Genomic DNA, 17104 nt, shown 5'->3' on the forward strand with positions numbered 1-17104 from the left:
ACACACACACACACACACACACACACACACACACACACACACACACAAGGTGTTAGGTACTAACTACAATAATTATTACTTTTTCCCCCCACAATGAAATTATAACTTAAAATCCTTCAGGAAAAAAAATAATTTAGAGTAAAGTCAACCAGTTTTCACTAAATAAGTCACACATGGTGGTTAAGAACAAAATATGTTTGTTTGAATCCTTTTCTTATATACTGGGTTAACATCACCTGTTGAGAGAATTCATCATGACACGAGGAATTATTATTCTGTATTCTTGCATCTTAGTTCATCCTGTCAACCTGAAAGCTAAGCAGGGGGCTTGCTTACTGCAAGGACCAGGAAACAGATCTGTGACACTAAACAGTAAAGCAACGACCATGCTTAGTTGGCCGCGCTCTCTACTTATCATCCCCAGGGTTATTTCCTAATAAATATTAGGCATGACACATTTCAAAAATAGCTTTTCTACCTCAAATTTCACCTCATATGACTTGGGCAAATAGAACATTTATTCTTACCTGTGATGTTAAAAATCAGCTGAATTTTGGGGTCAGATAATGGCACAGTTCTTTTAATCCGCGCTGATCTGCCTTTGCCCACACCTGTGGGAGTTTCTTGTACAACATCCAGAAAGTGATCATAGGAATAATCCAGCCTGTTACCTGCACCCCAGCCTCCTGGTCCTGATGAGAATTGGGCAGAGAAACAAGTGGTCAGACAGGTGCATCTTCCTCCACGTTTAAGTTCTAATCTCACAAGTCAAACTACCCCAACCATTCTCTCAATTACCCCTGGCGTACATGGGGGTTTGGCCCATAGCTTAATGTTATCATTTTGGGGGTATTTTGCATTTAAGTTAAAGACTAATACCCATTTGCCTATGAAACTCTCCAGGATTTGTAGCATTTTTAAGTTACCAGGTAATTATACTCGCTGTCGAGGAACTGGGGAGTGGTGCAGGATTCTAATCAATTCCTACTTCTCTTCTGTACCTTCCTTCAACTTAAACGTGGCTTTATAAGTTTAATCAGTACAATCAGGTTTTCTTTTGTAAATATTCAGAATATCTGCCTCATATATTAAAGGTAGGAAAGCTGGCAAAGCAGCCCAGAAGTAAAAGTTTGTATCACTGGAGAAGACATGATATGTGTAATTTCTGATATACCCTTGATGCCACTGTGATTAACAGCCAGACACAATTTTCACTTCATGCAGTGTGATGTATGATTTTATAACATCAGACAAATTGCTTCATCTTCCTGAACCCCTATTTCTTCATTGGAGATAATGAGCCTGACCTCAGAGCTGTAATAAGAGGAGACAATTTATATGCACTAACTGGCTTAATATCTGACTCATTATTTAACCCCAGCATGTTAATGAATTAAGTGGTATTTATGTTCTGGTTCTTTAAACAGTAAGTTGTGTTGCTAAGAACTATTCACTTAGGTAAACTCTCTTCAGAGATTTGTTGGCTTTCTGTATGTATTTTAAAAGTTTGGATCAATAGTTTTGTAATTTCAGTTACATAGTTTCCCACAAATTCTATGTTGCAATTGTGGAAAATTGATTTATCATACTTCAAAAATCATTGATAAAAAATTTTGGTCTACTTGGGAAAACCCTCAAAATTTTGGTTAGCTATAGTATTAGATTATTTTAATGATTTGATTTTATAACCCGGGTGAGAAATACGAATATTTCCCATGTATGACTATTTTGAACCAATGGCTAATTGCAAGGCCAATTGAATGCCATATAAAAATTATTGCTGGGAGAACCACTTATCGTCACCCAAGGAGAATACTGGGAATTTCTACTGCACACAGTTTTATGTTCAAAAGAGAAAAAAAAAAAGAAAAAGAAAAAAAATCATTCTTGAAGTACTTGTCTGTGACTGCTAAGATCACATTCTTTAATAGGTCACTTTTAAAATTTTGCCATCACCATGTGACTTTCATCCTGTAGTGCTTTCATTATTTTTTTCAAGTGACTTATTTCCTACCAAAATTTAAGATATCCATAATGAATTATCACACGATCAGATTATATAGCCATCCTAAAATACTTGATGAATAGATTAATATAAGTTAAATTTTCTTCTTCTGTGTTCTACCACTCTAATGGACTAATTTTATTCTGGTGATCTATCTTGAAAGCCAGCACTGCTAAGTAATGTAATTACCAATTGCAAAGCCATTTTCATAGTCATAATTATATTCAATGCAGTATTTTTTGGTCAGGTCCTCCAGTCTGCAGTCAATGTCATCAGCATCACTACAAAAGGATGGGACCTGCAAATGAAGATGGAGAGAACACAGAAATCATACCCTTTGTGCCCTTGGTGAGCCCTTGGCTCCCATGGACCTCACATCTCCATCAACAGGAGGGGAGAGAGGGCTCTTCATGTTTCTAGAACTCTATATGTTATGAAAAGTCCCCTCCCTCCCTCCCTCTTACATATAGCCTCTCACTGTCTCAGACCACCAGGATTAAACTCATACTTTTAAATCTCCATTTATGTCACCCATCAGAGGAATTCCAGGACTCTTGGGCTATCTCTGACTTGAGACTACCGCGGTATAGATTCTTTAACCCCCTTTATAATGTTTTGTCTCACCATCCTCTAGTCTTCCAGCTTTGCTCTGTGTATAAGAAAAATTGTTAAAGCTGTATTTTCCCTATGCTTTCTTCACCTTTGCCCTAAATGAAACTCAACTTCACAGATTTCTGGATTACTTTAAGGAAAATGATTCTGGATACATTAAAAGTCCAGGTCTTCTGAGCAGGTCTAGAAGTGGAACTATCTATCACCCTTATGCTTCCTTTCTCTTTCCAGGTCATCACGTTCCCTCTGCCTTCTTGAAGCTCACCAGTTGTCAGCCCCAACCTCACTTCCCTTTAGCAATCATGTCATGAACAAACAGCATTCCTACACAGTCATTCCCATTCTCATCTCTTTAGTCCTCTTCTCAAACAGGACACCTGCTGGTGAAGTTTCCCACGTTCTGCACTGTTTTATTCTGCAGCACTCGCCACCTAGCATGCTGTGTATTTCCCTTGTAATTGGGTTATTGTTCATCTATTCATTAGGCTGTGAAGTCTACATGTACATAAAGCTTGCCCAGGTTTATTCCAGAGAACACTGATGCTGACCAAATATTAATTAAACGAGCGGACATTTAATATCACATTCTGATCTATTTTTACCATCTTTAACCTATTACAGATTGTTTTAGAAAAAAGAAGGTCACTATCCCAAATGGGGGTCACTTTTACACAGTTTTCAATGCAAGTTCTAGTTATTATTTGAGGAATAGTTCACTAGTTTGAGCTAGGGTGTAATACTGTGAGTGCATCATTTTCCCTTACAGTGTAGACCCGTAGCTCCCCCTGACCAGAGGAACACAGTCTTTCCTCCATTTGTTGGCAATGATGACCATGATTTTCCAGCAGGAATTGGTTTCTACTGACTTAATTTAAGTAAAACAGTTTAAAACAAGGGCTTGTTAAGTATATGACAGTTAATTCATTGAACATTTCCATGACAACACTTGGCAAGCAACATTTAAAATGTTTATTAGTATACCAACAAATCTCCACCTACTCGGGCAGACAAAAGCATGTTACCTGCCTTCTAGACATTTGATTCAGTTAAATGCATTGCACTGATGTTCTGAGACCTAAACAAAAATGCATAAACCATAAAATCCTTTTGGATGGGGGTGCAACTCAAGTGGTGGAGTGCTTGCCTGCCATTCATGAAGTCTGGAAACAATCTCCAGTAACACATACTGTGTGTGGTGGAACATAGCTGTCATCCAGTGGTTCTCACCTTCTTAACGCTGTGACACTTTCATATAGTTCCTCCTGTTGTGGTGACCCCCCAAGCATAAAATTATTTTCATTGCTACTTCATAGCTGTACTTTTGCTACTTTTATGAATCATAATACAAGCAGATAGTCTTAGGTAACTTCTGTGTAAGTGTCATTCAACCCCCAAAGAGGTCACAACTCAAAGGTTGAGAACCATTGCAGTGTAAGCCTGTCACTAGGGAAGTGGGGACAGGAGGACAGCAGTTCAAGGCAATCCTTGGCTACATAGTGAGTTTGAGGCCAGGGTGGGCTACATGCGACCCTCTCTAAAAGCCCAAACTGAAACCCAAAATGCAACAGCAAAAGAGACAATGTTTTAATGTTCATCTAGTTCATATAATAAAATAATATAACTTATAAGCTTGGAAATTTTTGGGAGGGGTCAGACTTTAAATAATAAAACAAGTATTTTTAAACCACAAAGACCATAACTTTAAAAAATTTTCTGATTCTGAAAGTTTGTGAACAGAGTTAAAATTTATCTCAGAAGTCTAAATTCAGTAAGCAATTCTAAATACAAATTTGGATCCCAAAGAAAGATATGTTCAGGAGTGGAAATTTCAGTTGCAAGAGACCCAAGAAGTTAAGAGAGCCTTAGAAGTGTCCTTCAAAACATGACGCACAGCCAAAAACTCCCATACCATTTTTCCTAGAGTAGTCTCAAATGCTGCAGAAAATTTCTTAAACAGTTCCATGTCGTCACAGCGAGTGGCTTTGTACAGCATCTCAAAGGACTTGAACCCATGGTTTGCGAAACGTTTTACTGGAAAAGTTTAGACAAAACAGTTTTAATTGGGTAGAGTTTCTATACAAATTTAATTTCTTTCCTTTATCTTCTTCCCATTCCTCCTCTTGCCTTTCCTTCTTCCCCTCTTACTTCCTTCCTGCCTTCCTTCCCTTTGTTGTTCTTGTGCTAGGTAAGTGCTCTATCACTGAGTTATATTCCTAGCCCAGAGATATAGCTTTCTATGAAAAAACTGAAATTCAAAAATTCAATCCTTAAAGAGGACTAATTCTACAAAAGATCATGACACATAAATGATAATATTATAGTGAGGGCTAATACATGCGAACTTAAAGAACATTTCAAAGTTGAATTTTTTTTTTATTCTTACATAAATTATAAGATTGTTTTTGTAGTGAGAGGTGTCAGTGAAGGACAGTCTCCAGGCATCCATTATCCACAAAAAATCCACAGCAAGAGGCACTGGGCCTGCTCCTGGGACGGATTAGCTTTGATCTAGTGTTCTGTAGTTTCCAGTCTTACGAGAACAGGAGCACTGGGGAGAATAAGAGGCCCTTTGACCTGGGTGACATCAAAGGTATTTACATTTATGTACGTTTTTATTATGTGTTTGTATTTCCAACTAACAGATGCTGAAATGTTTTAACTAGTATGTGCAGTCATAACCCCTGAAAGTAATTTCCATGAAGGCAACTTTGCTCTTGTAGTGAAAGTTTGCATTGTGGATGCTAGTCTAGGATGTAGTGTGCCCAGGGGCTGATCGCTAGCACCCCCACACTCCATCCCACCCCACACTCTGGATTTAAGTCAACTCTGAAGACACCATACCACATCTACATTGGATATTAAGTTACCCAAGTTCTTTTAATAAGAAACTTCAGACTGAGAAGTCCATGCTCACCAACTTCTTCAAGCATTTTTGGTAAATCATGAGCAAACCAAGATAATTCTGCCTTTCTATAGTAACCCATTCTCTCGCAAGACTCGGGTGGCTAATATTTTAAACCACACATATTTCTGATTCAGGACATCTTTCCCAGTAATTTTCCTTGCAAGACACATTTTCTAAGTAGCACAGAGAAAGGCACAAGGCGGTACACTTTAAAAGGTGCCGAAAGGAAACTTACCGGCACAGTCTGGCCATTCAGTAGAATATGGGGGTCTCCAGATCCCATTTTCAAAAGCACAGTAGTACTTCTCAGTAGATCCCTCTGTAAAATCATAGCCCTCCCGGCAACTCAGGCTACAGTTCACGCCAACGCTATCCCGGGCACAGATGAAGTCTCCATTTACAGGGGTGAAGGGGACCTCACAGGGAGAACCTGTGTCAAAATAACACTGGATTATTCAATTGTAGTTGTAGGAGCAGCACAGTCCAGGAATTCAAGCTGAGTGAAGAAGAGGACTTCTGTCTCTCACACCCTAGGAACACTTTACCAAGGGTCCTCAGGAGGGGAGAGTGGAGCTGACTAGTTTGGTTCCTGCCTTGTGGGCAGACGTGGAAATGCTGTACCCATGTGCAGTTAGGAGTTCTGCACATTTTATAAGAAGGTAAAAGTATATCTGACCTTACACTATTGTTTCTGGTATAATTGCTTGAATAAAAATAAATCGTGGGTTAACGTTATGTGGCACAGACTTTTTGGGATCTTTAAGGCAACACTATGCTATCTTGGGGTGGGAGAAGTTCATGAAGACAGCAGGTGTGATGGTAAACCTTGACTATGAGCTTGACCCTGTTGAGTGTTGCCTATAAGATTAGTAAAGCACCTCTCCCATCCTGCTGGGATTCACAGAAGGAGTTTCTAGAGGTGCCTGTTGAGTGGGATGGTCTTCAATAGAAGAAAAACCTGCCCTGAAATTCCATCCTCTAGGCTAGGAGATGGGGTAGGATAAAAGGAAAGAAGAGGAAGCCAGCAGGGGTGCCCACTACTCCTGAAGAAGTGCTGAACAATCTGTGTTACTCCTGATGCGAGACTCAGGCTCTTTCAGACTTTTAGTCTTCCAGTGATGCTCCAAGGACGTTCATCACTGGACTGAGATGCCATCATGAGGATAAAGGATGCAACCTCCAGACTTCTAACTTCTTGGACAGAGCAGCAATTGGGTTCTCTGCATCAACAGTGTGCAGAAGCCATGGCTGAGCTCTCCAGCCCATATCATCTATGGCAGCTCAGCAAATCCTGTTATAACTGGTGTTTTTTTTTCTTCTAGGGTAATCTAGTTAACACAGGAATTAAAGGCCACCCTCATGGAAGATCTATCACAAAGTCAAAGGTGAAAACTGGAAGCTTGCAATCTGTCAGCCTTTCAACTTGAAATTTCAGAGCTCACAGCCCCCACAAAATACAAGACTATAGTGATCACATATAACACATATAAGCTAGGCTGGGGAAGGGTCTAGTGAAGAGAATACCTTTTATGACAATGTGGATATCACAGGTTCTGTTGTTGCCTGAGGGGTCAGTGGCTGTATACCACACTACAGTTTCCCCATGAGGAAACAGGTCTCCTTGTGTGTGACTGCTGGTAATGACCAATTCAGCCCCTACAGAGGGAAAAAGGGATGTGAGTTGCACGGCTCCACAGTTATGTCATTAGCTTTCCATCTGATGTGGTTTCATTTTCTATTTATGCAAACTGGCTGAGCAATCCACTCGGCATGATTTGTCTACTACTAGAGAATAAAAAGATTCAATATTTAGGCTGTATCACAGAAGTAGAAGACTCAAAAATCTCATTAAATTAGGGAATTTTGTTAAACAAAGTATTTTTCTTTGATGCAGTCTGTTGGGACATTGGTGGTTTAAGAAATTGATCCAATTTCTCTTTCTGTCTTAGGGAATGTTTTGAAATGAACTTCAGTTACATCTACTCAGGTTCCCCCCCGCATTCCTATGACCTTTTGTAATTTATTCAGCTATGTTTGGGAATGAGTGCAAATATACAGAATTGGACCAGGATGCCAGTAGAAACTGTTATATATTCCCAGGGCATTATAGGCTCAATTTAGTAAAGTCATTAAAATCTGAAAGTTCAAAACCTAGCAAATGTTTACTCAATGCCCAGTGAATAATGGATGAAGAGAAAGCCCAATAGCTCAGCAGGGTGCCAATGTTAAATTATACAAGCATGAAAACACACGACCTACTGCTATTTCCCATTCTTCTTAGCTGTTATTTCTTTTGCTATTCGAAGAAGCTTTTAGGAGTAAAATATGGCCAGAGTTACCCAGCCAACAACAAGATCTGTGCATCCTCACCAGAGTTGTCTGAGAACTGAGGCTCATCCCAGTTGGCAGGGTGTTCCTTCTCTAAGACCTGGATTGGAGGTGGAGATCGGCACCAATCTATGACAGGTGGTTCCACGTCTGCAGAACACAGAATCAGTCAGAGAAATCATGACCACTTTTTAGACAACCGTAACCAGCCTGGCAGAAATGAAGCTATCTCAAGGAGACTCCCAGTCTGACTATCAGACTGTTGAAACAACGGTCCCCAGATGTTCCTGGGTAATCTCATGCTGGGAGAAGGAAAAGGGGCCAGGCAGGGTAGAGCTTGTCTCCTAGAAAGATATTTGTACAGCCCTATAACAATTTGTTAGATCACCTTACACGAGACTGAAACCCAGACAATGATGGGTCAGTGGTGGATGGGGCCTCACACTGCAGTGGACTGCTTCGATGGTCACGTCCTAGGCCTGTCACTTAATCTTTAGCCTGAAGACAGACTTGGTGGTTCTCTGGATCTCTTTATCTCTCTTCCCAACGTGGCCACAATGAATACATCTCTTTTATTTATGAGTTGCATTATTGATCTGACTCTTGGTTTATTGAGGATGGATCGCCAAACCTAGGCTGAGTCAGAGACTGTGATCTTCAAGTTTGATGAACTTTCTGAGCATTAGAAGTCAGGTTTATGGGTGGTGTGCTGGTGAGGTTTAACTGTGACTTGATGCAACCTAGAGTCATCTGAGAAAGCCTGTGGGGGACTGTGTCAATTGATGAATGAAGTAGGAAGACTCACTCTAACTGTAGGTGGTATCGTTCCCTGGGCAGGGGTCCTGAGCTGTGTAAGAATGAAGAAAGCTGAGCACAAGCAAGCAAACAGGCAGCACGACTATATTTGTTTCTCTCTGCTCTGGACTGTAGATGTGATGTGACTAGCAACTTTGAGTTCCTGCCTCAACTTCCCCTCAGTGATCAACTGTTACCTGGAATTGTACTCCCAATAAATATCTAAGTTGCTTTTGATCAGGGTGTTTTTATCACAACAACAGAAGTGTACCTAGAATAGGTGGGTTTGAGAGGGACTGGGAAAGCCATGTTTTAAAGTACTGGTTGAATGTGGTGATATATATATACACTGATACATATATATATCTGAAAGTATTCTGAAATTATACAGGAAGAAATTTCAATCTGATTATAGATTTTACATATTAAAAGTGTACTGAATTACACACCTTTGAAGTCTGAAGGAGAGAGTACAAGTTACTATTTTAAATTTTTTACGCGAGGACATAGGCCAGACAAACTTAAAGAACTTCCTTGAGGTCGTTAAGTTAAGAACTTGTAGTCATAGCACCAAGGCAAAGGCATTTGGCTCTGTACATGAAAACACATTCTGAAGCCAAATGAGTTGTACCCGCAAGAATGCATGTATTTCTGTCTCAACCCGTTTTACAAGTAGATGCTCAATTTTTGTCTTTCTCACTTACTTGCTATTTCATAAGTATAGTAACTTATGGGCTTAATGCTTCCCAGGTTGTCACCTGTGTTCAGTGGAGTCCCTTTCGGTCACAGTTAAGTCTCCACTGAATAGCAGAGCACCTGGCTCTTAGCAGGTGCTCAAAACAATCAGGTAATAAGGCAGAGAAGGAAGAAATGCTCCTGGCAAGTCAGTGCTTGTTGAGAACACTGAATCAAGTCAACTCATGGTTAACCATTGCTTTCTGAAAGCAGTCATCATTCACTCCAACAAAATTACAAATCAGTCTTCCAAGATCATCTAAGCTTATCTGGTTAGCTGAATATTTGAAAACTGAATTGTAGGAAGAGGAGAAAACTAAGACTTAATCAATTACTGTTTGCTGCAAGCAGGACAGCACTCCCAAATGCCAGTAGCAGTATCCCTTCTCGCCTCACAGCTCTCTGACCCACCGGCACCCAGAAGACAAGGAGAAATATATAGGCTTGGTACCATTTTCTGTCTCTATTCTCACTATTATCTCTCTTCCTGTTTTTTCCTTTCTCTTTTAGAGTTTGGAAATTCAGCTAATTACCACCTAGACAACCAAGTATACATTTTCTATTTCACCATCCTGAAAGACTCATCCTTCCTAGGAAAGACTCATACTTGGCCAACTCTTTTTTTTTATTATTATTATTTTTTTCTTTTTAGTTACATTTTGTTAACTCTGTGTCCCAGCTGTATCCCGCTCCCTCATTCCCTCCCCAACCCCACACTCCCTCCCTGGTCTCCTCCCTGCCCCTTTCCAAGTCCACTGATAGGGGAGGACCTCCTCCCCTTTCTTCTGACCCTGTTTTATCAGGTATCTTCAGGGCTGGCTGCAAAGTCCTCCTCTGTGGCTTGGCCAACTCTTAAACCACATTTCCATGTTTGAAATAATAAAGCCAGATAAAAGGGTCTGTTTTTCATGCTGTTAATGCCTGTGTTTAAAACAACATGGAAAAAGCAGCTAGAAAACAAAATACTAGAAAGTTAGTTAGAGTGATTTGATTTTACTTGAGTCCCTTGTTTTTACCTAAACTTGGAACTGGCCATTAGGCCAGTTTGAGATACATTCACTATTTTAAGCAGCTGTATAAATTTCATAGAATAAAACAAATTGGAAGTATTAAATTTAAACATAATGAAAATAGATCCATAATAACCAGAGTGCTGGAGATATGGCTTAGCAGTTAAGACCACTTGTTGTTCTTTCAGAGGCCCTGGGTTTGGTTTTCAGTATCCACTTGGTGATTAACAACCATCTTTAACTTAACTTTTTAGGAGATATGATGTCCTATCACAACTTCCTCGGACATCAGGTACTCGTATTGTGCACATACATATATACAGTCAAACACTCATATATGTAAAAACATATACAACAAATTTGGATATGTTATTATCTAGCTTTTACAAAGATCTTAGTGTGTATCAGGCTTCATTCTATGATTTATATGTCGTAATTAAAATTCCACAATAACTTACTAGAGGGAGCACATTTTCATCATACTTTTGGATGAACCAATGGGGAAAGTATCTGGTCACAGTGCTATTGGTTATGATGATGGAGAGATTGGAGAGACTAGGTGAACTTTATGCAACTTGATAACTTATTAGATTTGGTGATGGAAGAGGAGTCAAAGATGACTTCCTGGTTTCTGCTCTGTAGCTCTGAAGTTGACAGCATCATTTTTCTGGGCTGGAAATCTCTTAGTTCTGCATGAGTCTGAGATGGCTGTGGCACAACCACATGGAAAAGTCTTTTGTTTTCCCCCTTTGTCCCTTTTAGACAGGGTCTCCTCCTGTAGCTCTGGCTAGCCTGGAACGTCATGATGGCATGAGCCATTATGCTGCATCCTAGAAGGGTTTTAATAATTAGGGTTGGAGTTCAGAAAATAGATCCAAGTTGGAGATAGATAGGTGGAGGTTGTCGGTCAACAGAACCACACAGGAAATCCACAGATAAAGAGTAGAGGTCTACAGCTAGAAGCTTGGGTGCTCATCAACATTTAAGACTTAATGAATAAACAAAGGTCTAGGCAAAAGAAAAGGAAAAGGTAAGATAAATGGTATGTGTGTGGGGTTGTACCCAAGAAAGACAGGTGGCAGAGAAGCTAGAAGAAAATGTCGGCAAGAAAGAGGCAGCTAATAAAATAAACTCTGAGGAAAGGTCATGTAAAATAAGAGCTGAAAAGGGTGTTGCCAGAGTGCACTTGATATTTAAAATGTCAGATGACTTTTATATGCCTTCTTTATGTTCTGTGAAAAGTACAATTCCTTTCAGAAAAAAAAATGTTATATGATAGCATGTTATATAATAAACATTATAATCTTTGACATGTATAAAGTGTTTTTTCTACTTTGATATTTATGTTATGTTAAAAAGTTAAATGACAAATGAGTAAAAGCACTTGCGCAGTACTTTAAAATTATATTTGTTTTACATTAGATTTAAAAATTCAAATAAGCTTGGAGATCCTCTTCTGAAGTGATTTGATAAGCATTTGTATGTATTTGATGGTGCCTATAAAAAAACAATTAAGAGACTCAGATGGTCAATATTCAGTACTAGGTCTAGAGAGGGTGATAGGAATGTCAGTTGAGAGTCACAACAGAGATTGTCAGTGACTTTAAGAATGAATGGCAGGTAAGAAGAGAGAGATAGCAGCCATCTGAAACTTTTCAAAGAGCTCATTTGGGAAGAAATAGACATGGTGACAGTTACAGGATATGTAAAGCTCCATTGAGAGAAAGAGGTTTGTAGGGTTTCAATGCCAGGAGGTGGAATCTGGGCAGAGGACAGTGTTCAACAGAAAGGGATTGTCTTTTGTAAACCATCTGCATGATTTGGAGACTTACCAATAACCCGAATGTAGAAAGTGCAGCTGGCTTGGTTACTGGATGAGTCAGTTGCTGTGTAGGTGATGGCCACTTCTCCAATTGGGAAGAGGTAAGGTGGGCTAAAGGCTGGATGGACCTGGATTGACACCTTATGGAGACAAATATTTGGTAACGTCAGTAGTACATTCATTTTCTTTTGAGTTATGTATGATTGGCAAAGGAATAAGATGATACAGTATTTCATAAAGAGAAAAGGAAAAACGGAGCAAAACTTTGTGGTGTATTTTTCTGATTACTCTTTCACAGTTTACAGAGGTGGCAGACATATTGTCCCTTATGTTTTAAGCACAATACTGTAGAACGCTTTAGTACTCTTGTGTGAGCTTCAAAACTTAAAATGCCTTTAAAAATATGTATGTATGTGGTACCTTTAAAAAAACAATTAAGAGACTCAGATGGTCAGCCTTCAGTCATAGCTCTTGGAGGGCATGCATAGGAATGTATGTATGTATGTATGTATGTATGTATGTATGTATGTATGTATGTATGTAGGTGCTGTATCTGCATGTACACCTGTCTGCCAGAAAAAGGCATCAGTTCCCAGTATAGATGGTGGTGAGCTACTATGTGGTTCCTGGGAATTGAACTCAGGACCTGTGGAAGAGCAGACAGTGCTCTTAACCACTGAGCCATCTCTCCAGCCCCCTTAGGATGACTTTTAAATAACACCATCATGTTCTGTACAAACATATAATTTCTTTCAGAAAAATATGTTGAAGAACTTTTACTTTACATTTACAAGTTTTACTCTTCTAAACAGTTTAAACACCAACTTAAACACAGTTTTACTATTTGCTTTCAATAATGTCTTCATGCATAATTTGACTCGGAATATAAATATTTTATTGATGGGTAATAAGAAATTTCTTTCCTAAAGTATGGTAACAATCTGCGTTTCCATTGTCTGGTACTATGATGTCAGTGTCAAGAGTCCTCAGATCTAGACTAAATATCCTGAATTTTGCTAATTGAAAAGAATGGTGCTGGCTCTTGTTTTAGTCGTGTTTTGGGATATTTGTGTGGTGCTGTGGATCAAAACTGGGGTCTCTTACATTCTAGGCAAAACCTTCTGACACTTCTACATCCTAACCCCAGTTTGTTTTCAGGAAGGATTACATTCTCATGTTTCCATAATATTGCAATACATTCTTTCTTCCCTGTTCGATTGAAAATTGTGATATAATAAAAACTACATTAGCATGCTATATAATAAACATTGAAATCTTTCACAAGTTTAAAGCATTTTTTTGAGTTTGATATTTGTTGTTAGCCTAAGGCGTTAAATGCTACACGAGTAAAATTACATACAGAGTAAAATATACTTATTTTCTATAGTATTTTTTTTATAATATAGTATTATTTTCTACAAATCTATATTTTCTATAGATTTGTAAAATATTTCAAATACATTTGGAGAGCCCTTAATGAAGTGATTTGATAAGCATTTGTATGTATTTGGTGGTACCTTTAAAAAAACAGTTAAGAGATTCAGATGGTCAGCCTTCAGTGGAAGCCTTCAGGGTCAGCCCTCCTGGAGGGCATGCATAGGAGTGGCTCCTCCCATGGAAGCGAATGGCAGTTGAGGGTTGCTGAGAGTCAGGAAATCTTTATCTTCGGTGCTGTAGCCACTAGTGAGTTGTCCACGTTATAGTGGACCCCTAACACCCAGACCCACAGTGGGTGAGTGGAACCGGTCAAACCCAGTAGCTCACAAAACAACGATTGCTGGGACAAAACACTGCAAGCTGGACAGGGAGCTCTAGGAAAGCAGGTTTTATGAGTGGTCGCCCATGCTGCAGTAGGCTTTCTGGTCACATGGCTGCCTGTGAGTCACTAAAACCCCAATAAATTCATCCACCAAGCTAGAAATCTTCTTTTGGTCTGTCATTGGTGTCCTATTTGGGGGTGAATAGGTGTTAATGCTCACATCTTCTCAGAAAAAGTCACAGAACATTCATGGAAAAGAAAATGAGTAGAAGAAAACTATGAGCTAAAGAAACTAAGGCATGGCTGCAGATATTATAAAAAGGACTCTTAGGCTCTGAGTCTCCACATCTGTTTGGATCAGCTGCTGGGTGGAGCCTCTCAGAGCCTATGTTAGCACTCCTGTCTGTGAGCATAGCAGAGTATCGTTAATTGAGACTCACAGCAAAATATTCGACAAAGTGCAGGGAACAGTGGGAGGAAAGGGAAAAGGACCCAGAAGTGACAGGTGCTCCACAAGAAAAACAACAGAGCCAACTAACCAGGACCCAGAGGGGCTTCAGGGACTGAAGCATCAACCAAGGACAGTGCATGACCTGGACCTAGGCCTCTTACACAGATGTAGCAGATGGGCAGCTCAGTATTCATATGGGTTCCCTCATAAGGGGAGCGGGGGCCCTCTCTGACATGGACTCTGTTACCTGCTTTTTGATCACTCCCCCCCTGGCAGCAGTGCCTTGCCAGGCCACAGGAGAAGAGGATGTGCTCAGTCCTGATGCGACTTGATGTGCTGGGGTGGGTTGATAAGGTGAGCTCCCCTTTTCTGAGGAATAGAGGATGGAGGAGGGGGAAGAAGGAGGGAGGGTGGGACCAGAGGACGGAAGGAAGGGGGCTATGATTGAGATGTGAAGTGAATAACTAAATTAATTAATTAAAAAAATTAAAAGGACTCTTGATGTACCAGGCAAAAGGCAATGAAGAGCAACCAGTACCCAAGAAAATCTTAGACAATTTCATGCATAGTGAAAAATTTCCACAAGATTCAGGTAGATAAGGTTCATGTAGAAGTTGGGGGCACATCACCTTCTACCAAGCTCTCATTGTCATTAAATGCTAGTCTGGAGTAAGAGAGATCATGGACATGTGGAAGTTTTAGAAGTTTTTTGCAGGCAGGAGGCAAATGCTCCAGGTAATGTGGATAGTGATTGAGTAAGGAAGCTGTGCTGGTTAGAAGGAAAAATATTCCTGTAAGCTCAAGTATTTGAACACTTGGTTCCCAGTAGTCACTGTATGGAGAAGTGGTGCAAACTTCCTGGAGGAAGTACATCACTGGGAGTGGGCTTTGAGAGTTCACATGCTCACCCACTTCCTAGTAACTCCTCACTTTGTGTTTGTTGTTGAGGATGTGACCAATCAGCTTCTGCCATGTCTGTAGCATGCTGCCATGCCTCCCCGCCATAATGGATTCTTATCCCTGAAATTATAAGCGCCAAATAAGCTATTTTCCCCCATAAGTTATGTTGGTCATGGTGTTTTAACACAGCAACAGAAAAGTAACCAAAATAGATGCTAATCATGAATTAGCCTTGGCTCTTATTTTGGCTTCTATTTTGAAGGCTAAAGGGAACAGAACACAGATTGAGCCATTCTGCCTTTACTCGATCTTAGATACATTCTTTACGCATTAAGAATTTATGAGCTGTATCCCTGACACATCTCTAGCTCCCCTTCCAACAAAACATCTCTCTCTAGCCAGAACTGGGACTAGTGCTCCTTTCCTAAGGACTGTGGTAATTAAGCAGGGTTCATTTAGATAATAAAAGATAGACTTCTTACCTCAAAAATCAATTCTTTAATAATGTCTATAGAATCTTTTTGCTATATAATGAAACAGTCACTGGTGCCAGAAGACAAAGACATTGTTGGGTTGCCATGAATCTTCCAATTGTGCCAACTCTGACTCTAGGGAAGCTCAAGCAGGGATGGGGTGGGAGTACAGAATAAATGAAAGAGCATCCCGAAGCTGACGTTCCAATCCACCAGCTCAGCTCTGGGCTGCAGCAGGGTAAAGCTTTGAAGTGCATATAAGATTCAAATTTTTATTTGGAGAGTGAGATTTTTCTTTTTTAAACCTTGAAAGTGGATCTTAATTACAGAAAGAAGTTGTTTTCATATCCCAAAGAAACCAAGCCCATGACTGGGGGGGAAAACAGTTATTTTCTATTGGTATCTGTCCCAGTTGAGTTTGTTTAGGTTGAGTCGTGCAATTATAGTTTTGATCACATTGTACCTAATTTAGCATCCTACTTTCCCATCAGTAAACCTCTCTTTTTGAAATTGCCCTAAAGAATGATCAGAGAGAAAAGCAACAGTCTAGAAAAGGATCCTTGCAGAAGCCTTCTTTGTTCCTTCTTTCTTTTACCCACTTTGAGTTTGTGTTTTGTTGTGCATTGTCACAGTAAGTTCTGAAATTGCCTTGCCTCCCTCTCTTTTTATTATTCTATATTGTAGAAAAGCCACTTCAACTTTACCTGTGTTACTGGTTCTGAAGATGGTAACGTAACCGTGTAGATTAATCCTGCTATACTGACTGATCACCAATCTCAAGCCAGCCCCCAACACTGTCGAATAACCATGATGTATTTCTCTGGTTGGCCCACTCCTCCTCTTTCTTTTCAAACTTCCAGAATCTCCCTTCCCCATCTGTCTGTCTCTGTCTCTCTCTTGTCTCTCTGTCTCTGTCTTGGTCTCTCTGTCTCTCTGTCTCTCTCCTACCTGACAGAGTGACAGTGACTTGGTTGGGAGTCAAGAGTCAGGCAATGGAAATGATTTGTACTCAGCTGCATGAGTTGAGTGTAAGGATGCAAGAAGTGACAGAAAAACAGGCAACACCGAAAAAACCCCATCATTGATTCTCCTGGCAACAGGGAATAAAAGACATTGATGTATCTGTACAGCCCTTGAGACCCAGCCTAAGAGCAGGTAGTGAAAACAGAGACATGCTTCCTGCTTCCTATTGATGCTGGCTGGGCTGTCTTTTCTCACAAACGAATAGATACATGATTGCTGCATCTGTGCACACCCAGGTGCTACACTTCCTGCAATGTCTCATCGGATCCTAAAACGCACCTCTTTG

The 17104-nt window shown here is 40.0% G+C and overlaps 1 protein-coding gene across 1 annotated transcript in view; it reads right to left on the bottom strand.

The window, feature by feature from the left end:
- The window catches only part of Svep1 (sushi, von Willebrand factor type A, EGF and pentraxin domain containing 1), a 199822-nt gene that overhangs the window by 94092 nt on the left and 88626 nt on the right, over nucleotides 1-17104 (bottom strand). The window contains exons 9-15 of the mRNA XM_055605403.1: nucleotides 12223-12352; nucleotides 7893-8000; nucleotides 7047-7178; nucleotides 5758-5952; nucleotides 4527-4648; nucleotides 2195-2303; nucleotides 528-692 (exon numbers count right to left, since the gene is read on the bottom strand). Coding sequence (XP_055461378.1) covers nucleotides 528-692; nucleotides 2195-2303; nucleotides 4527-4648; nucleotides 5758-5952; nucleotides 7047-7178; nucleotides 7893-8000; nucleotides 12223-12352 — 961 coding nt within the window. The remainder of the gene's footprint in view (nucleotides 1-527; nucleotides 693-2194; nucleotides 2304-4526; nucleotides 4649-5757; nucleotides 5953-7046; nucleotides 7179-7892; nucleotides 8001-12222; nucleotides 12353-17104) is intronic.

Source organism: Psammomys obesus, unplaced genomic scaffold, assembly GCF_907164565.1.
Source record: "Psammomys obesus unplaced genomic scaffold, mPsaObe1.curated_primary_1811, whole genome shotgun sequence".
Classification (NCBI taxonomy): Eukaryota; Metazoa; Chordata; class Mammalia; order Rodentia; family Muridae; genus Psammomys; species Psammomys obesus.